Below are 18,827 nucleotides of genomic sequence, written 5' to 3' on the forward strand. Positions count from 1 at the left end.
GAGATTATGAAAAGGAAGGACCAGGCTCAGTGAATCTGGAGTTTCCTTGATCTCTGCTAAAAACTAAACAAAAAAACCAACTGTCTTTGTTTTCTTATCTATGGAATGGGGGCAAGAATATCTCTTATCTCAAAAGTGACTGCAAGAGAAGAAACAGTACCATAATTGGAAGGCTTGAGTACAGTTCAGAGATATGGTGAAACCAGTCCTCTGGGGAGGGTCAATGGGCTCTGGGTTTTCCACCCCACAGACTATATGGATCCTGAATGTTTTATTTCCCTCTCGTAGTACCCCCAGTCTTTGAGAATCCTGAAACAGAGACCCTAAGCCAGGTGGCTGGAAAATCTCTGGTTCTGGTGTGTGATGTGGCTGGGGTTCCTGCCCCTACTGTCACCTGGTTGAAGGACAGGATGCCTGTTGGTGAGTCGGCCAAGATTCCAAAGTCTGAAATCCACAGAATCACGTCCCTTGTAGAAGAGGGTGGGATAAAGTCAGCTACTGGGGCTCTCATCAAGAATCCTAGAGTAAGCTGCTAGGGTAGTTTTAACTTGCTCTTTCTCTTGCCCAGGGCTCCAATCAACAAGTTCTGTGGGGGGAAAAGGGAGGAATTCTAAATTGGGAGAGAGGGGGAAACAACTCAATCAATGGTATGGAGATGGGAACAAGCAGAGTTTACTCAAAGAACATTGAAAAAAACAATCAAAGGTGAATTGGGGGAAAATAAGTGTAGAGGAAGTTCCCTGAAAGTCAGCCAAGAGTCCAATTTGATGCAACAGAGTCAAATCTCCCCAGTGTCAGGCATCCTTACATGATGGTTAGATGAATGAATGCGTGAGTGAGTGAGTGAGTGAGTATTTCTCAGAATGAGACAAATACAAATAGGACTAGTAGACATGGTAACTCCTTAATTCAAGCCTGAGCACTTAAAATACCCAGGTAGGGTACAGCTAGGTATCTCTGCAGGGGAGAGTTTGATGACTAGCTTCCTTTCCCTGCAGAGAGCAGTGTGGAGAGAGGAGTAGTCTCTAGAGGGGGCCGCCTGCAGCTCAGTCGCCTGCAACCCTCCCAGGAGGGCACCTATACCTGTGTGGCCGAGAACCCCGAGGCTGAAGCCCGCAAAGATTTTGTGGTCATGGTATTAGGTATGTCAGGGATGCTGCTGCCCAGCCAGGATTGTCTGAAGACAATCTGACCTATTACTAGTATTTGGTACTGGGGACCCTTTGGTGTTTTCCTCTCTCATCAGGAGCTATTCCTTGCTTAGACTCTAGGCCTGAGGACTTTCCCTCTGCTTACAGTGGCTCCCAGGATCCTGAGCTCTGGGGTTCCCCAGGAACATAATGTCCTAGAAGATCAGGAAGTGAGGCTGGAGTGTGAGGCAGAAGGGCAGCCGCAGCCGGACATCTTGTGGCTGAAGGACGGGAGGCCCTTGGGAATTCACATCTCTCCCCACCTTCGGTATGTACTGCCCTTCAGGAGGCCAGGCCCCCAGCCACTATTACCTTCCAATTTCCAGTTGCCTTACATGTATTCTATGAATACTTTGTACATACCTGACTTTTGGAGTTGGTACAATGCCATGAGCATGGCAAGCACTTAATAAGTGCTTCTTGACTAAAACACCTTGAGAGCTGGATGGAAGGGAGATGGAAGTGGGGAATAAGGAAGGACCCTTCTCTCTATCTCCCCTCTGTTCCTGCTGGCGCAGGTTCTATACAGATGGCAGCTCCCTGGTCCTGAAGGGCTTGAAGGCTTCCGACTCCGGGGCCTACACCTGCCTTGCCCAGAACAGTGCTGGAGAAGACACCAAACTGCACACACTCAGCGTGCTGGGTAAGGGTACCAAGGAGGGGGGCAGATCCCTTCCTGGGGCTTCAGCCCCCTCCCAGCTTGGCTTCTGATGATTCCAAGGGCCGGAATTGGGACCAGAGAGTGCAGTTGAGTAACAAGGAATGATGAGATCATATCCAGGACCTCTTATCTGTGGCATCCTGGTGCATCCATCCTGGAGGTTGGGAGTCATCCTTGGACGCTCGGCTTTTAGTTTCTGTGTCACCATTAACTTTTTGGGTTCTTTTGGGACAAGTTACTTAGCATTCTCCATGCTTCAGGGTCCTTACCCATAAAGCTGATATTTAATAATTTTGGTTCCCTCCCAACATAGAATTGTTGGGAGGAAACAGTGGGCTTGGAACTAGGCCAAGTTAAAAAAACCAGGGGCTCCTTGGTCATAGATAGAGACCTGGACTTGAAGTTAAAAGGCCTGAGTTGAAATGCTGGCTCATATGTTTATTAGCTGTGTGATCTTAGACAAGCCACTTGCTTCTGTGCACCTCATTGCCTCATCTATAATGTAAAAGGATTGGGTCTTATGGCTCTAAGATCTCAAATGCAAGGGGGCAATTTTTTTCTGAGAAGAGAAAGTGAACCTGTCTCAAGTCTTCTCAGACAAAAAGGTCTTCTCTTACCTATGTCTCTATTTCTTTCTTTCTTTGCCCCTCTACCAGTTCCCCCCACCATCGAGAAAGGGGTCAATGGATCAGGGACCTTGATAAGTGTACCAGGGGAGCTAGTGACCCTGGTGTGCCCAGCCCGAGGCTCCCCACCAATACAGATTAACTGGCTGAAGGATGGCCTCCCTATGCCACTGTCCCAGCGCACTCATCTCCATTCCTCGGGCCGTACTCTCAGGTAAGAGAAGAGTGGATGAGTGTTGGGGAACCTTAGACATGTTGACATCTCTCATCAATGCCTTATAGTGGTGAGTTGAGTACTGCTGAGTCAGGAATTTTGCTACTGAAACTCAGAAAGCCCAAGGCCTGTAAATATTTTTTAAAATTTCAAGGGCATCACGTGTGCAAAAATGTTTGTGGCAGCCCTTTTTGTAGTGGCAAGGAACTGGAAACTAAGTGGATGCCCATCAATTGGAGAATGGTTGGGTAAATTATGATATATGAATGTTATGGAATATTATAGTTCTGTAAGAAATGACCAACAGGAGGAATACAGAAAAATCTGGAAAGGCTTACATGAACTGATGCTGAGTGAAATGAGCAGGACCAGGAGATCTTTATACACAGCAACAAGAAGACTGTAAAATGAATGATTCTGATGGGCGTGACTCTCTTCAACAATGAGTTAATTCAAACCAGTTCCAATTGTTCAGTAATGAAAAGAATCATATACACCCAGAGAGAGAACTATGGGAACTGAATGTGGACCACAACATAGCATTTCCATTCTTTCTGTTCTTGTTTGCTTGCATTTTTGTTTTCCTTCTCAGGTTTTTTTCTTTCTTTCTAGATCTGATTTTTCTTGTGTGCAGCAATATAAGTTTATATAAATATAAAATGTATAAATATACCTATTTTGGATTTAATATATATTTTAACATATTTAACATTTATTGGACTACCTGCCATCTAGAGGAGGAGATGGGGGAAGGAGGGGGAAATTTGTTACAGAAGGTTTTGCAAGGGTCAATGTTGAAAAAATTACCCATGTATATGTTTTGTAAATAAAAAACTGTAATAAAAAAAATCATGGGTATAACAATATTGAATGTGAGTATATAAATAATAGAGGACATTTACATAAATAATTTTCAAAAGGAGTTGAATTAGAATTCCAGGTACTGAGGTAATGAAAGACAGGGAGATTGAGAGAGCGAGAGAGAGCGAGAGCAAGAGAGCGAGAGCAAGAGAGAGAGAGAGAGAGAGAGAGAGAGAGAGAGAGAGAGAGAGAGAGAGAGAGAGAGAGAAAACGGAGATGGAGAAAATTATAATAATATAATCAATGAAATTTTTAGCTTTATTGGTTTCCCCACCACATCAAACCTGCCTCCTGTAATGTTGCTTGAGACCAGAATCAAGACTTCTGTGCTGTCCCCTGTCCCCACCAAGCCTGCATCATTCTTACATATTCCTTCTTTCAGATCTTATAACAATTATTGTCTGTCCTGTTCTTCTAACATCTAAGACATACTTCCTGTAAATTTTCTCTTTTTTATATGTAATTCTTTTAAACATATTTTCATATTTGTCATGTTGTGCAAGAAAAATCAGACCAAAAGGGAAAAAAACAAATCAACAAAAATGAAAATACTAAGTTTCAATCTGCATTCAGTTCCATAGTTCTCTTTCTGGAGGCAGTTGGCATTTTCCATCCTGAGTCTATAGGAATTGCCTTTAATAACTATGTTGTTGAGAAAAGCCAAGTCTATTACAACTGATCATTACATGATCTTGTTATCTCAATACTGCTCACTTCAATTAGCATCAGTTCATGTCTTTTCAGACTTTTCTGAAATCAGCCTGCTCATTATTTCTTGTAGAACAATAATATTCCATTACCTTCATATACCATAACTATTCAGCCATTCTCCAAATGATAAGCATCCTCTCAATTTCTAGCTTCTTGCCCCAATAAAAAGAGCTGCTACAAATATTTTTGCACATGTGAGTTCTTTCCCCTTCTTTTATGATCTCTTTGGGATACAGATCCAGTAGAATTACTACTGGATCAAAGTGTATGCACAGTTTGATAGCCCTTTGGGCATAGTTCCAAATTGCTCATCAGAATAGTTGGATCAATTCACAACTCCACCAACAATGTATTAGTGTCCCAATTTTCTCACATCCCCTCCAACATTTATCAGTATTTTTTCCTGTCATCTTAACCAATTTCAGAGGTGTGTAGCGGTACTTTAAAGTTGTCTTATTTTCCATTTCTGTGATCAATAGTAATGTAGAGCATGACTAGAAATGTTTTTAATTTCTTCATCTGAAATTTGTCTGCACATATCCTTTGACTTTATTAATTAGAGAATGTCTCGCATTCTTATAAATTTGAGTCAATTCTTTCTATATTTTAGAAATGAGGCCTTTATCAGAACCCTCAGATGTAAAGATTTTTTCCCCAATTTTCAACTTCCCTTCTAATCTTGGCTGCATTGGTTTTGTTTGTACAAAACTTTTTAAAATTTAATATAATCAAAATTTAAAAAATAATTTTAAAAATTCATTTTTAAAGATTTTTAGTTCCAAATTTTCCTCATTCTATCCCTTACCTTCCGTCTTCCCAAGATAATAAGCAACTAATACAGGTTATACATGTACAATCATTTAAAACATATTTCTGTGTTAGTCATGTTGCAAAAGAAATCAAAACAAAAAGGTATAAACATAAGAAAGAGAAAAACAACAAAACAAACAAAAACTGTAGACTTTGGTCTGCATTTGGTCTCCATAGTTCTTTTTCTAGATATGGATGTCATTTTTAAGAACTGAGGAGACTTGAGCGCTGAACCTAGTCAAGAAGACTCATTTTCCTGAATTCAAATTTGTCTTCAGATACTTTCCTGCTGGTGACTCTGGGAAAGTCACCTAACGCTGTTTGCCTCAGCTTTCCTGCCTGTAAAATGAGCCAGAGAAAGAAATGGCAAACCACTTTAGTATCTTTTCCAAGAAAACCCTAAATGGGGTCATGAAGAGTCAGACATGATTGAAATGATTAAACAACAGCAATCTATCCCATATCCACAGCATCTCTCTCTAACATCTATCCTTTTTCTCCATGCACAGCCACTGCTATCATCCTCTCTTGTTTCGATCTCTTAGAGCAGCCTCCTAATTTGTCTCTCAGCTTCCAGACTCCCCCTTTTTCAATCTATAATTGCCAGGATAATCCCAAGGCATTGAGCCTAGGACATTGGTCTCACTATGTGACTCTCCTACTTAAAAATTATCTCCTTTGCCTAACATTTAAAGTTTTCTAAAATTTGTTTCTAGCCAGCATTTCCAGACTATTTCCCTTCATATCTTCTATGTGCAGCCAAATTAGCCTACTAATTATCCCTGAGGGTAACTTTCTGTCTCCACTCTTTATTTGTTTGCACAGGTTGAATCATGCCTGAAATGCATTCCCTAGCTTCATCTTAACTGTAGCTCATTTGCTACTTCCTCTTGCTTTTCCTTGTCCCCAGAGTTCCTTCTCCCTCTCCCTCTCCCTCTCCCTCTCCCTCTCCCTCTTCCTCTCCCTTTCCCTCTCCCCTTAAACTACTTTGAATTTGTTTATCTGTGTGGTACTTCCCAGTAGTGTGTAAGCTTCTGAAGGGTAAGACTGTTCCTTCTTTTTGTTTTGTATTCCCTGGGTTTAGGGCCTATCACATAGTAGGTGCGTAACACATAATAAGTACTTAAAACATAGTTGTTGAGTGGATATTTGAGGAGCAGGAAGGTGGAATGAATACTAGATTTGGTGTTAGGAGACAAGAATTCAATCCCAGCTTCAATATTTGTTGCATGTAATCTAGACATTTGACTTCCCTATTTCAGTGCCCCTCATCCATGAGTGTGCTGGCAAATGTTTAATAACCAGCTCTTGGGATAGGGGGAGGAGAGGGATATATGTGTGGAAATTATCCATGACACACTCTTAAGTTTAATCTGCAATTATTATTTTTCTTCCCCCTTTAACTATTAGCAATCAACAAAACTATAATAAATCAATTCCTGAAAGCTAGCATGCTCCTGTCATCACCTTAGTTCTTTGCTGCCTACTTACCATGTGACTTTGTTTATATCACATTCATCACTTCTAATTTATTTTCACATGTACAAAAATCTTTGAACCTCAATTTTCTGATCTGTAAAATGAGGGAGTGAGGGTGAGTGTGGGAGTTACTACGGTTCCTTCCAGTTTTAAATCTAATATTCTATCATCTATAAAGTGGAAATAGAGTATTGGGACTTGTAACCTCCCAGGGTTGTTTGAGAAAAGTGCTTTGTAAAGCACTCAGTAAAAGGAGAGGGGAAGAAAGGAGGGAGGGATAGAAATTGAAACTCAAAACTTTAAATAAAAATGTTTTTTAAAAAATAAACATGAGTTATTATTTTATTCATTCTTATGGTGGTGTACATGAAGCTCAAGCTTCTCAGCATCAGCTGGCCAAAATACCCAGCTCCGTCCCCTCCTTCCCAGCTTCCCTGAGTCTGTCTAGCCAGCAACAGTCCTGGAATTTCCTAAGGCATGAGATTGTTAGGGTTGGCTATACCTTTCTCATGACTCTTTTAAAAAATATTAAATAGTTTAAAATTTTTTTCAATTACACATAAAGACAATTTTCAAAATTTACTTTTTTTTTATGATTTTTGGATTCCAAATTGTTCTCCATCAAGACAACAAGCAATATGATAAAGATTATACATGTGCAATCATGTAAAACATTTCCACATTAGTCATGTTGTGAAAGATAAAACAAAAGGAAAATATGGCAAAAAAAAAAAATCCCCAAAGAAAGTGAAAGTAGCATGCTCTGATCTGCATTCAGTTCCATCAGTTCTTTCTCTGCATGTGGATAGCCTTTGCCAAGAGGAATTTTTTGGAATTGTCTTGGATCACTGTATTGTTAAGAGCTAAAGTCTGTCATAGTTGATCATTGCACAATGTTACTGTTATTAGGTACAATGTTGCTTTTCTGACTTCACCCAGTATCCATCTCATGTGTCTTTCTCCTGAGCAGGATGAACCTGTTGGGAACATGTCCATTTGGTCTCCTGCTCATACCAAGTTGTTCCCCCCTTTTTTACTCCCACTGTTTAGGATTTCCCAGGTTCAGGTGGCAGATGCAGGAACTTTCACATGTGTGGCCTCCAGCCCTGCAGGAGTAGCTGAGAGAACCTTCAGCTTACAGATTCATGGTATAAACGGAGGAAGGGGTTGGCAGGATGGGCTGGGCTGAATATAGGTTCCTGGCTGGGGCAGAGTAGGGGCAGCTTCCCTGAGAAGGTGGTCTAGAAGGCTGCTTCTATTTCTTAATCTTCTATTAGGATGCCCTAACTCATCCCAATCCTGATGGCTGGCAAGAGGAAAGAGTAGATGACTCTAGTGGGGGTGGAGAACAACATGGAACATGTCAAAGCCTCCCTGTAAGATTCTAAGCAGAGTTTTTGCCTGGGGGCCCCCCTTTAGTCACAGAACCAAAGACTATGAAAGCTGAGATGGGCCTTTGGGATCATCTCATGTACTTCAACCCCCTCATTTTAGAGATGAAGAAACTGGGGCCCACGCTGGTAAAAGGACTCCCTCAGGTTCAGACAAGTAGAGGTGTATCAGGAAGTAACCTTTCCCTTAGAAAAAGTTCAAGACTGACTAGAAGTTTGTTTTTTTTTTTTAATTATTGCTCTTTTGTGTAGTAGGAAGAGTGCTGGACTTGGAGCGAGGAAATCTGGGGTTGGAGTCCTGGCTCTGATACTTACTTAGTAGCTAAGTGACTATGAGCAAAGCATTTGATTCCCTAGAACCTCAGTTTTCTTATCTACAAAATGGGAATTTACAATATAAGGACTATATCATGGTTTTGCTGGGAAGATAGTGGTTATTAAAGGAAAAATTTTATGTAACCTTAGAATGCTATGGAAATTCAATCCATCAAACATTTATTAAGCACCTGCTTTGTGCCAAGCACTGTGCTAAGTGCTGGGAATTGAAAAAGAAGCAAAAGACAATCCTTGCCCTCAGAAAACTTACAGTCTAATGGGAGGTCATGTAAATATCCATACAAAATAAGCTAAATACAGGATAAAGAGGATATAATTAAAAGAAGGAAGGCAGTTAAAATAAAAATAAAAAGTTAAAGTAAAAAGGAGTTAAGAGGTGTTAGGAAAGGCTTCCTGTTGAAAGTGGGATTATAGTTGGGACTTAATGTAAGCCAGAGAGGTCATTAGTTGTATCAGAGGAAGGAGAACATTCCAGGTATGGGGAAAAGCCAGAGAGAATGCCCAGATTTGAGTGAGTTGTTATTACTATTACTTGATAGTGTTCAGATTGAAATGAACCTTAGATCACTCTCCTGCTATTATTTTTTAAATAAGAGGGTTTTTTTTAATTTTTCCAAATACATGCAATGATAATTTTCAATATTTACCTTTACAAAACTTTGTATTCCAAATTTTTCCTTCCCTTCCTCCTTCCCTCTCAATATAGGCTAAAGTGCAATTCTTCTAAAAACATTGCTGTTACTTTTTATATTTAATGTTCTATGAAATATTGAATATATGGAAAAAACTTTTGTAGTAGAATTTGTCATTATTGTTATTGTTGCTATTGCTATGGATAGAAAGGGAACCTGTGATTTTATTATTATATGGGACTCCCAGGTGAAGAAATTCCCTATACCAATGCAGACCAACACCTTCTTTGCAATTTGTTCATTTTAGGGTACCTGGGCATCCTTACGCAGGGTTACATAGCCAGGATGTGTTCAAGGTAGAATTTGAACCCAGATTTTCTTAGTTTCAGCATCATCCCTTTCTTCATTATAGCACATTACCTGTTTTCATCATCATTTTCATCAGTGAATGGAAACATATTACCTAGTTTCTGTGGCTATTGCCCCTGTAGATATCTAGTAGCATCAAGGAATAGCAGAGCCAGTGTGGGGATACCTTAGTATTTTCCCAGCTTCTTCTCAAGACTTTACCTCTGGGGGCAGCTAGGTGGCGCAGTGGATAGAGCACCAGCCTTGAATTCAGGAGGACCCGAGTTCAAATATGATCTTAGACGCTTAACACTTCCTAGCTGTGTGACCCTGGACAAGTCACTTAACCCCAGCCTCAGGGAGGGAAAAAAAAAAAAAAAAAAAAAGACTTTACCTTTCCTCCCAAAAATATGCTACTATTAGTGGTAGTACACCTTCTATTGAACATTCTGGTTGACATCAGATAAAAGATGGGCTGTAATCTTCTCTCCCCTTCCAAGTTCCCCCTGTCCTAGAGCCTTCAGAGAACAAGGATGCTGTGGCTGTAGTGAGGGGCTCAGATGTCACGCTCCCTTGTGAGGCCACAGGGACCCCCCTGCCTGCCGTGTCTTGGCTCAAAGATGGAGCATCCTTGATGGTCCAGAGCCTGGGCCTAGGGACAGGGACCAGCCTGCAGCTGGAGGCAGTGCAGGCTGACGATGCAGGAACATACTCCTGTGTGGCTACCAATGAAGCTGGAGAAGCGATCAGACACTTCCAGCTGGCTGTGATGGGTAAGCCTCTCATTCACCTTTCTTTTCCCTTCTATTTCTACTGCCTTTCCATGTCTTAACTCCCACTTTCCTGGCAACCTTGGACTGAGAAAGGGGAAAAATAAAGGAAGGGTCACATGGAGGGAGATAGTGATAAAACCCCATCAAGTTTCAAAGGAGCAGATGGACAAGATTACTTGGGAGCTCACAGCCTAGGGACAAGGCTTGAATGTGGTGCCTGAGCAAATACCTTGGTTTGTGGTAAACTGATCTCTGTTTGGGAGACTAGTCGTCCCCACTGCATGCACTTCTCAGTTTTCTAAGATTATTCCATTTGGTGCCATTTCAGGAGGAACAAGGCAAGAAAAGCCCTTTTCCTCCAGTGACTCACAGCCTGTACCCCTTGCAGAACCCCCCCAGATTGAGGACTTAGGCCAGGCTGCAGAGATGCTGTTGCTTCCTGGTGCCCCTTTGGAGCTTATCTGCAATGCTCTTGGTAGCCCTATGCCCAACATCACCTGGCAGAAGGATGGGCAAGCCGTGGCCAAGATAGGAAGTATCACCAAGAATGGGCGTGTTCTCCAAGTGGAAGGTGTCCAGGTTTGTGTGTGTGTGTGTGTGTGTGTGTGTGTGTGTGTGTGTGTGTGTGTGTATGTGTCTGTGTGTCTATGTGATGTCAGTCATTTCCCAGACCCAGTTACAATCTGACTTCCTAGCTCCTCTTCTATTCTTTAACCATTCATCATTGTATTCCCCCTACATTCATGGCCCTTTCTCAAACAGGAAAAAAAGAATACGACCTGACCTCTTTCTAATTGGAGTTTAAAAGGATATGTGTAAAGGGATTGGTGGGAACTAAGGTTGGAGAAGGAGGCTAAAGCCTGACCATGTAGGGACTAGTATTCAAGACTAAGGCATACAAATTTGTTCCTAGAGGGTAGAGGGAACCATGACAATGTGGTATTGATTTCAGAAAGTACAATGAATTTGAATCAGAATACTTGAGTTCATGCTTGCTGCTTATATGACCTTCTGCAAATCCCTTGACCTTTCTGTTGTTCAGTTTCCTTGTTTTAAAATTTTTAAAGGTTGTCGTATGTTATATATAATAACCCTTTTAGTGCAAATGATTTGCAATATTTTGTATCCAAATTTTCTAAGCAGATCAGTAACATGATAGCAGTGATATTTGGGACAATGCATTTGGAGGCAGTGACTGTGCAATATCTCTTGGAGATGGGAAAAGATCAGTTCTTGTTTTCTAGGCTGATGATGCTGGGTTGTACACATGCTTGGCTGAGAATCCTGCAGGTGAAGATGGAAAGAACTTTTTGGTTAGGGTACAAGGTAGGAGCTTCATGCTAAAGGAAACTGGGAAGAAGAAAACTCCGTGAACATGGTTGAGCAATCAAATGAATGCTTGGGAGTGTCTCATATGTGACTGTCCCTTTTCTGTTTAGCACCTCCAAACATTGTTGGGTCCCGGGAAACTCGAACAGTCATTGGACTGGCTGATGGGCAGCTGGTCCTAGAATGCCCAGTGGAGGCAGACCCACCACCCAAGATTGAATGGCACAGAGAGGGCATCCTGCTCCAGGTGGGTAGGCTGTGGAGGGATTACTGATTCTAAAAGAATACTTTAATATTGCAGCTAAGCTCAGACCCTTCTTCTTATTCCATTGCTTATTTCTGGGCTTAGTGGTTATCTTGGGATCTACAGCTAGACAAAGGAATGATGTTTCTTATGCAGGACCTCAGAGTTTCATGAGTGTTGAGGACCACTATTAAATGTGATCCTCAACACATGAAGGTCTCCCTTGTCCCCTGATATATGGTGGGTTGACAGAAATGTGACTTGAAAAGGTGAAGTGGCAGCTAGGTGGTTCAGGGGATAGAGTACTGGCCCTGAAGTCAGGAGGACCTGAGTTCAAATCTGGCCTCAGACATTTAACACTTTCTAGCTGTATGACCCTAGGAAAGTCACTTAATCCCAAGTGCCTCAACAAAAAAAAAAAAAAAAAAAAAAAGAAAGAAAGAAAGAAAAAAGGAGGTGAAGCTAAGGTTAGAGCTGTAGGAAGCTTCTAGCTACGTGGAAGTACCACAGTGCCGATTTGCCATAGCAAGCACCAGAGGAGAGCCCTGTGGATCCCTTCTAGTATCTTGAACCCTCTCCAGCAGTGCCAAAGCCCTATCTGAGCTCCAGTTCTGATAGTGATAAACTATGTCTGTTTGTGGACTTGTCAGGCAGATTCCCACACTCTGCTCCTGGAAAATGGACGATTCCTTCAGCTCCAGGCCTTGGACATTTCCGACAGTGGCAAATATAATTGTGTTGCCAGCAATGCAGCAGGTAGCACTAGCCTACCCTTTGATGTGGAGATCCACAGTGAGTATTAGTGGCCCTTGAGTTGAGGGAAACGGAACAAGCATTCTGTCCTGAGAGCAAAGCCTAGGAAGTGTGCTGGCTCCAGCTCTGGGATGGTCCAGTCTACACCTTTTCCTTGCAGTGGCTCCCACAATCCACCCAGGCCCTTCGGTAGTGAACGCTTCAGTGAACCAGACAGCTCTGTTGCCTTGCAAAGCCAAGGGAATCCCTGAATCCATAGTGAGCTGGAGGAAGGATGGAATCCCACTGGTTCCTGGAAGCCGCAGGTATAAGCCTGGAAGGAATTGTAACCATGGGTTGTTGCTAAGAGCTAGTGCAGAGACAATGATGGGTGGTACTGATCCATCCACATTCACCTTTTCCCTCTCTTTAGGTGTCTGATTGGGATTTGGGGGTTAGCCTGTGGCTGAGGAAAATGGTGAAATAATACCATATGACGCTAGTTTCATTAAATGTTTTTCATGGTTCCTCATAACCATTGGAGAGTTGAGGGAAGTTCCTAGAATCAGGCTGCTTCCACCACTTTGTCCCATATTGTTGGTCACACATGTACGTCGCCTGTAGAGAGACCAAGTCTTCCTTCAATTGTGAGATGAGGGGCTGGCTTTTCCAGAGGCCTCATAAGTCAGGACCACATCAGCCAGAGCTATCACTTGTATGATACCAAGCAGTGTGGTACTGGCTTCACCATCAAGAAGGCTGGAAGAGGAGAGTTGGAGGCAGGAAAAATGGAGGGAGAGAATGCAACATTCTTAAGACAACATCTTGATAAACTGTCTTGGATACATCTGCTCTTAGAAAGCCTGCTGGGTTTTGTACAAACAAAACTAATGCAAACAAGATTAGAAGGGAAGTAACAAATTGGGAAAATATTTTTACAATTAAAGGTTCTGATAAAGTCCTCATTTCCAAAATATATAGAGAACTGACTCTATAATTTAAAGAAATCAAGCCATTCTCCAATTGATAAATGGTCAAAGGATATGAACAGACAATTTTCAGATGATGAATTGAAACTATATACACTCATATGAAAGAGTGTTCCAAATCACTACTGATCAGAGAAATGCAAATTAAGACAACTCTGAGATACCACTACACACCTGTCAGATTGGCTAAGATGACAGGAAAAAAATAATAATGAATGTTGGAGGGGATGTGGGAAAACTGGGACATTGATGCATTGTTGATGGAGTTGCAAAAGAATCAAGCCATTCTGAAGAGCAATCTGGAACCATGCCCAAAAACTTATCAAACTGTGCATACCCTTTGATCCAGCAGTGCTACTACTGGGCTTATATCCCAAAGAAATACTAAAGAGGGGAAAGGGACCTGTGGGTGCCAAAATGTTTGTGGCAGCTCTTTTTGTAGTGGCTAGAAACTGGAAAATGAATGAATGTCCATTAATTGGAGAATGGTTGGATAAATTATGGTATATGAACATTATGGAATATTATTGCTGTGTAAGAAATAAACAGCAGGATTAATACAGAGAGGTTTGGAGAGACTTGCATGAACTGATGCTGAGTGAAATGAGCAGAACCAGGAGATCATTATACACTTCAACAACAATACTGTATGAGGATGTATTCTGAATGAAGTGGATATCTTCAACATAAAGAAGATCCATTTCACTTCCAGTTGATCAATGATGGACAGAAATAACTGCACCCAGAGAAGGAACACTGGGAATTGAATGTAAACTGTATGCACTACTGTCTTTCTACCCAGGTTACTTATACCTTTGGAATCCAATTCTTACCGTGCAACAAGAAAATTGGATTTACACACATATATTGTATCTAGGTTATACTGTAACACATTTAATATGTATGGGATTGCCTGTCATCTAGGGGAGGGAGTAGAGGGAGGGAGGGGAAATTTTGGAAAAATGAATACAAGGGATAATGTAAAAAAAATTTACTCATGCATATGTACTGTCAAAAAAAGTATAATTATAAAATTAATTAAAAAAAAAAAAGAAAGAAAGCCTGCTGGGAAGAACCATAGTCAATAGCCTCAGCTAGAGGGGGAGGGGGCCAAATCTTCCACAGGAGCTTCTGTTCAGTTCACTCAGTAGGTCTTTTTGCTAATTCAATCCTTTCCTCTCCTCTTAGGCTGGAGTTTCTGCCCGATGGCTCCTTGAGGATTCAGCCAGTCTATCCTGAGGACTCTGGGTACTATCTCTGCCAAGCTTCAAACTCAGCTGGTTCAGACCGGCAAGGACGGGAACTTCGGGTCTTTGGTAGGTAGAGGGCTAAGAGACAAGAGGATTTATATTTAGAATGTTGTGACATAGGGCTTAAGGTCTAGGTATCCTCTGTCTCTGATGATAGTATCAACAGCTGGTTGGAGTGAGCTATTCATATGCTTTAATACTGTACTACAGAAACATACCCAAATGGATGCCCTAACCTCCCATCTATACTTAGTAAGTCAGGATTAGTTACCCTATCAGTCAATCAATAAGCACTTATTAAGTGCTACTATGTGCCAGACAGTCTGCCAGGTGCAATGCATCTTGATGAATCTCCTTATGACGTTGTTGTAAATATCAAGTCCTCCTCTCATATTTGAGTCAGTTCATTTGAACAAGAACTTAACAAATGCCTATGCAAGGCTCACATTAGCTCCCTGACACCCTTTGGCCCTACCTCCCTTCCTGCCAACATGTTTATTAGAGTCATGAATAGCTTGTTCTGATTCTCTCTTGTTCTTAGCTCTTGCATCCTCTCACTCTGGGCTATGGCTATTTTCTAAACCCAGTTCCTTAATCCACAGAGCCCCCCACCATTGTACCTGGACCCTCCAACCTGACACTGACTGTGCATAATCAGGCCATCCTGCCCTGTGAGGCCAGAGGCTCCCCTAAGCCCCATGTGATCTGGAAGAAGAATGGACAGACATTGAGCCTGGATCGACCTCAAGGGGCTTACCGGTCAGTACATGTGTATTAGTAGCACTTTGAATCGATGAATTAACAAACATTTTAAAGCATCTTCTTTATGGATACCTGGTGATACAAAAACTAAACTGTTCTCATTTTCAAGGGCATATAACTTAGTGAAAGAATAAAGGAAAGAAAGAGGAAAGCGTGGCAGGTAAAGAAAATAAGGAAGGAAAGAAGGAAGGAAGGAAGAAAGGAACTAAGGAAGGAAGGAGGGAAGGAAGGAAGGAAGGAAGGAAGGAAGGAAGGAAGGAAGGAAGGAAGGAAGGAAGGAAGGAAGGAAGGAAGGAAAGAAAGAAGGAAAGGAAAGGAGAAGGGAAAGAAAAAAAGGAAAGAAGGAATAATTACATGCTTAAGAAGTGGTACTTTTATTATCCCCAGATAAAATATAAAGAAACTAGAAATTGAGAATTTAAGAGATTAAGGGTCACCCAGCTAGGGAGTATGGGAAGTAAAATTTGAATTTAGGACTTCCTAGATGCAGGCTCAGAGCTCTATTTACAGTGTTTCAGCAAGCTGCCTTAGGGAAACAACATGTACACATATATTTTATACAAAATATTAGGTCTCATGTCTACAGTATCTAATTTGAACCCCACAGCAACTCTAAGATCAAGTAGGCAGAGCAGGGCTTATTTATTCCCTGCTGTCCAGATTAGGGTGTGAGCTCTGGAGCAATTAGTTCAGTTTCTTCCTCAATGTCACAAAATGAATTAATTGCAGACTTGGGATAGATCCCAGAGGTCTTATACAGATGTGTGTGTGTAGGACAAAGAGCAAATAGCGATGAGTTGCCATTTCTATGGTAAAAATAACAATAATTAGTAATAATGATAATAATTAGATGTAACCATATCATAAAAGAACTGATCTCAAAGACAGAAAGAGCTAGATTCCAAAGTCACCTCTGACATGTACCAACTTTGTGGTACTTACTAGACCAGTCACATAAACCTTCAGTGCCCTTAGGCAGAAATTCAGAAGATTTTTATGTAGTTGAGCAGGTACCAATCTGTTTTGGAAGGAAAGTTTCCTATCTCAGAGAAATCACATCACAGGTCAACAAAAAAATAATACTGACTCTCACTTATATGGTATCATGAGGTTATAAGTTACTTTCCTCAGACTTCTGTGAGCTAAGTTGTGCAAATATTATAGACATTTTACAAATGAGGAAACTGAGTCCCTGAGTTGTGAAGCCATTTTATAGAAGAGGAAACTAAACCCCTAACCTGTAAAGAAGCTTGACTGTGATTATATAGCTAGTTATTACCAAAGTTAGGATATGAAGCCAGGATTTCCAATGCCAATTCAAATATTATCTCCTCATTGCTTTATTGCCTTCAAGATAAGGGAGTTAGACAACATTTACCTGCAAGCTTCTTTTCAACTCTATTGTTCTGTGATCCTGCTTTGTTAGGATTTAGAAGCTGAACCCTAAAATACATTGGGGTTCTCAAAATAATTTGTACATTTAGACCACCTCCAATTCAAGAAGCAAAGGTTTTAGTATTTTGCTGTTAGCAGTGGACTAAATTCTTAAAGCTAGCAAAATAGTGGGGAACAAACTATTTATAGAGGTAAAAGTTTTTTCGTTTGGGGATTTTTTAGGTTATTATTTTTAGGATACTAATTTCTATGACGAACTTAGTTTCAAAGAAAGTCTTTGATTTGTTAATTTTATAAAAGGTACTAATATACTAGTGGCTCAGTTCCAGGAGTCTAGTGATATGTTAACTTTATGGCTTAGAGATTAGTTAGAGGCCTCCAGAGCCAGCATTGCCCACAAATGGAGTCCATAAAACCAATATGATTACAAACTAATATAGTATACTTTAGGCAAACATTTTGGAGCCAAAAAGTATACAATTAAAGCAATCTAAATGATCACGACAACTTGGAGCTATGATACAGTGTAGTGTCCCTGAGATCACAATCACATCATTCAAGCAGTACATCAGCCTGACTGGAGAGAAAAGCAAATTTGTACAAATTTCTTGTCCAAGCATGATAAAAGAAAAAAAAAGCCCAAACTTTCTTTATTCATCTGGGATAGCCTCTCAGTGAGTCTGTCTCTCTGCCTGTCTGTCTCTCTCTAGGGTCCTGCCTTCAAGTTCTCTTGTGCTTACTGACCCCGATCTTCAGGATACGGCCCAGTTTGAATGTTTAGTGAGCAATGATGCTGGAGAAGCCCGACGGCTATACTGGGTCACCGTGTACGGTGAGCATCCATCCTTGAAAAGATGAGAAAGCTATGGGGACAGGGTGGAATAAAGCAGAACACCCAAGGACAACTGGGGAGAGGAACAGAAAAGGCTCTTTCCCCGTCACCATCTCCAATAATACAATATGGTCCATTAAAGAATCTCTAGGACATAGTCCTATTTCCCAGAAGAGTTAGAAATGCTCCTAACCTCCTTCTGGCTGTGTAATGGGTCTACAGTTCCCTATCTCTAGGTATCTCTAAAAGATTCTCTCCTTCAGTTCCACCTACCATTGCTGATGACCGGACAGACTTTACTGTCACCAAGATGGCACCGGTGGTTCTGACGTGCCATACCACTGGCGTGCCAGTTCCAGTTGTTTCCTGGAGCAAAGGGGGAGCCCAGCTGGGGAAACGAGGGAGTGGCTATCGTGTCTCTCCCACAGGTAAAGATGGAGGCTGTCAGTCAACACCTTCCAGAGCATCCTTTGAGTGCCAACTCCAGTGCTTGGAGTTTTGAAAAGGCATGTTAGGGAAATAGAAGGCTTAGGCTCTGCCCAAAGAGGCTTCATCCTATGTGGAGGAGACTGGACAAGTTCATACCTGCAAATCCATTTACAAACGAATGCCTGGGAGATTGGTGGTATCCTTAACCAGAATAGGGAAGTGAGTTGGAGGGATTGGTTTATGTAAAAGGCAAAAGGAAAAAAAGCATTAGGCTGAAAGTCAGGAATCGGAAATTCTAGTCCTGGGTGATTACATGCTCACTATGTGATCTTGGACAAATTGTTTCTATTCTATATGGTCTCAGTTTCCCCATCTCTAAAATAAGAAGGTTGTATTAGGTGATCTCCAAAGTACCTTCCAACTTTGATATTCAGGAAATCTGCTATTCTGGAACTCAACTGAGTGCATCTTCAAGTCCCTTCCAACTCTGATATTCAGGGAATCTATGATTCTGGAACAATCTCAACGGAGGGCATCAATGTTGAGTAAAAGAATGAATGGAGGGGGACAGCTAGGTGGCGCAGTGGATAGAGCATCAGCCCTGAAGTCAGGAGGACCTGAGTTCAAATCTGATCTCAGACACTTAACACTTCCTAGCTGTGTGACCCTGGGCAAGTCACTTAACCCCAATTGCCTCAGGGAAAAAAATGAATGGAACAAGATGGGGCCCATGAAGGGGCCCTAGATAAAAGAGTTTCTATATCTGCTATGGAGAGTGGGGGGGAGGATGTATTGATAGAAACTGGGAATAGGATGTAAGTTAGAGGGGTTAC

The 18,827-nt window shown here is 41.4% G+C and overlaps 1 protein-coding gene across 1 annotated transcript in view; it reads left to right on the forward strand.

The window, feature by feature from the left end:
• Positions 1 to 18,827, forward strand: part of HMCN2 (hemicentin 2) — a 192,083-nt gene that overhangs the window by 136,181 nt on the left and 37,075 nt on the right. Inside the window, 16 exon segments of the mRNA XM_074293875.1 lie at positions 289 to 420; positions 999 to 1,142; positions 1,299 to 1,458; positions 1,709 to 1,833; positions 2,508 to 2,691; positions 7,603 to 7,700; positions 9,760 to 10,032; positions 10,421 to 10,611; positions 11,277 to 11,358; positions 11,472 to 11,608; positions 12,256 to 12,397; positions 12,519 to 12,663; positions 14,515 to 14,642; positions 15,179 to 15,335; positions 17,444 to 17,565; positions 17,829 to 17,993. Of these exon segments, the coding sequence (XP_074149976.1) occupies positions 289 to 420; positions 999 to 1,142; positions 1,299 to 1,458; positions 1,709 to 1,833; positions 2,508 to 2,691; positions 7,603 to 7,700; positions 9,760 to 10,032; positions 10,421 to 10,611; positions 11,277 to 11,358; positions 11,472 to 11,608; positions 12,256 to 12,397; positions 12,519 to 12,663; positions 14,515 to 14,642; positions 15,179 to 15,335; positions 17,444 to 17,565; positions 17,829 to 17,993 (2,385 nt within the window).

This window comes from Sminthopsis crassicaudata, chromosome 2 (genome assembly GCF_048593235.1).
Source record: "Sminthopsis crassicaudata isolate SCR6 chromosome 2, ASM4859323v1, whole genome shotgun sequence".
In the NCBI taxonomy this organism is placed as follows: Eukaryota; Metazoa; Chordata; class Mammalia; order Dasyuromorphia; family Dasyuridae; genus Sminthopsis; species Sminthopsis crassicaudata.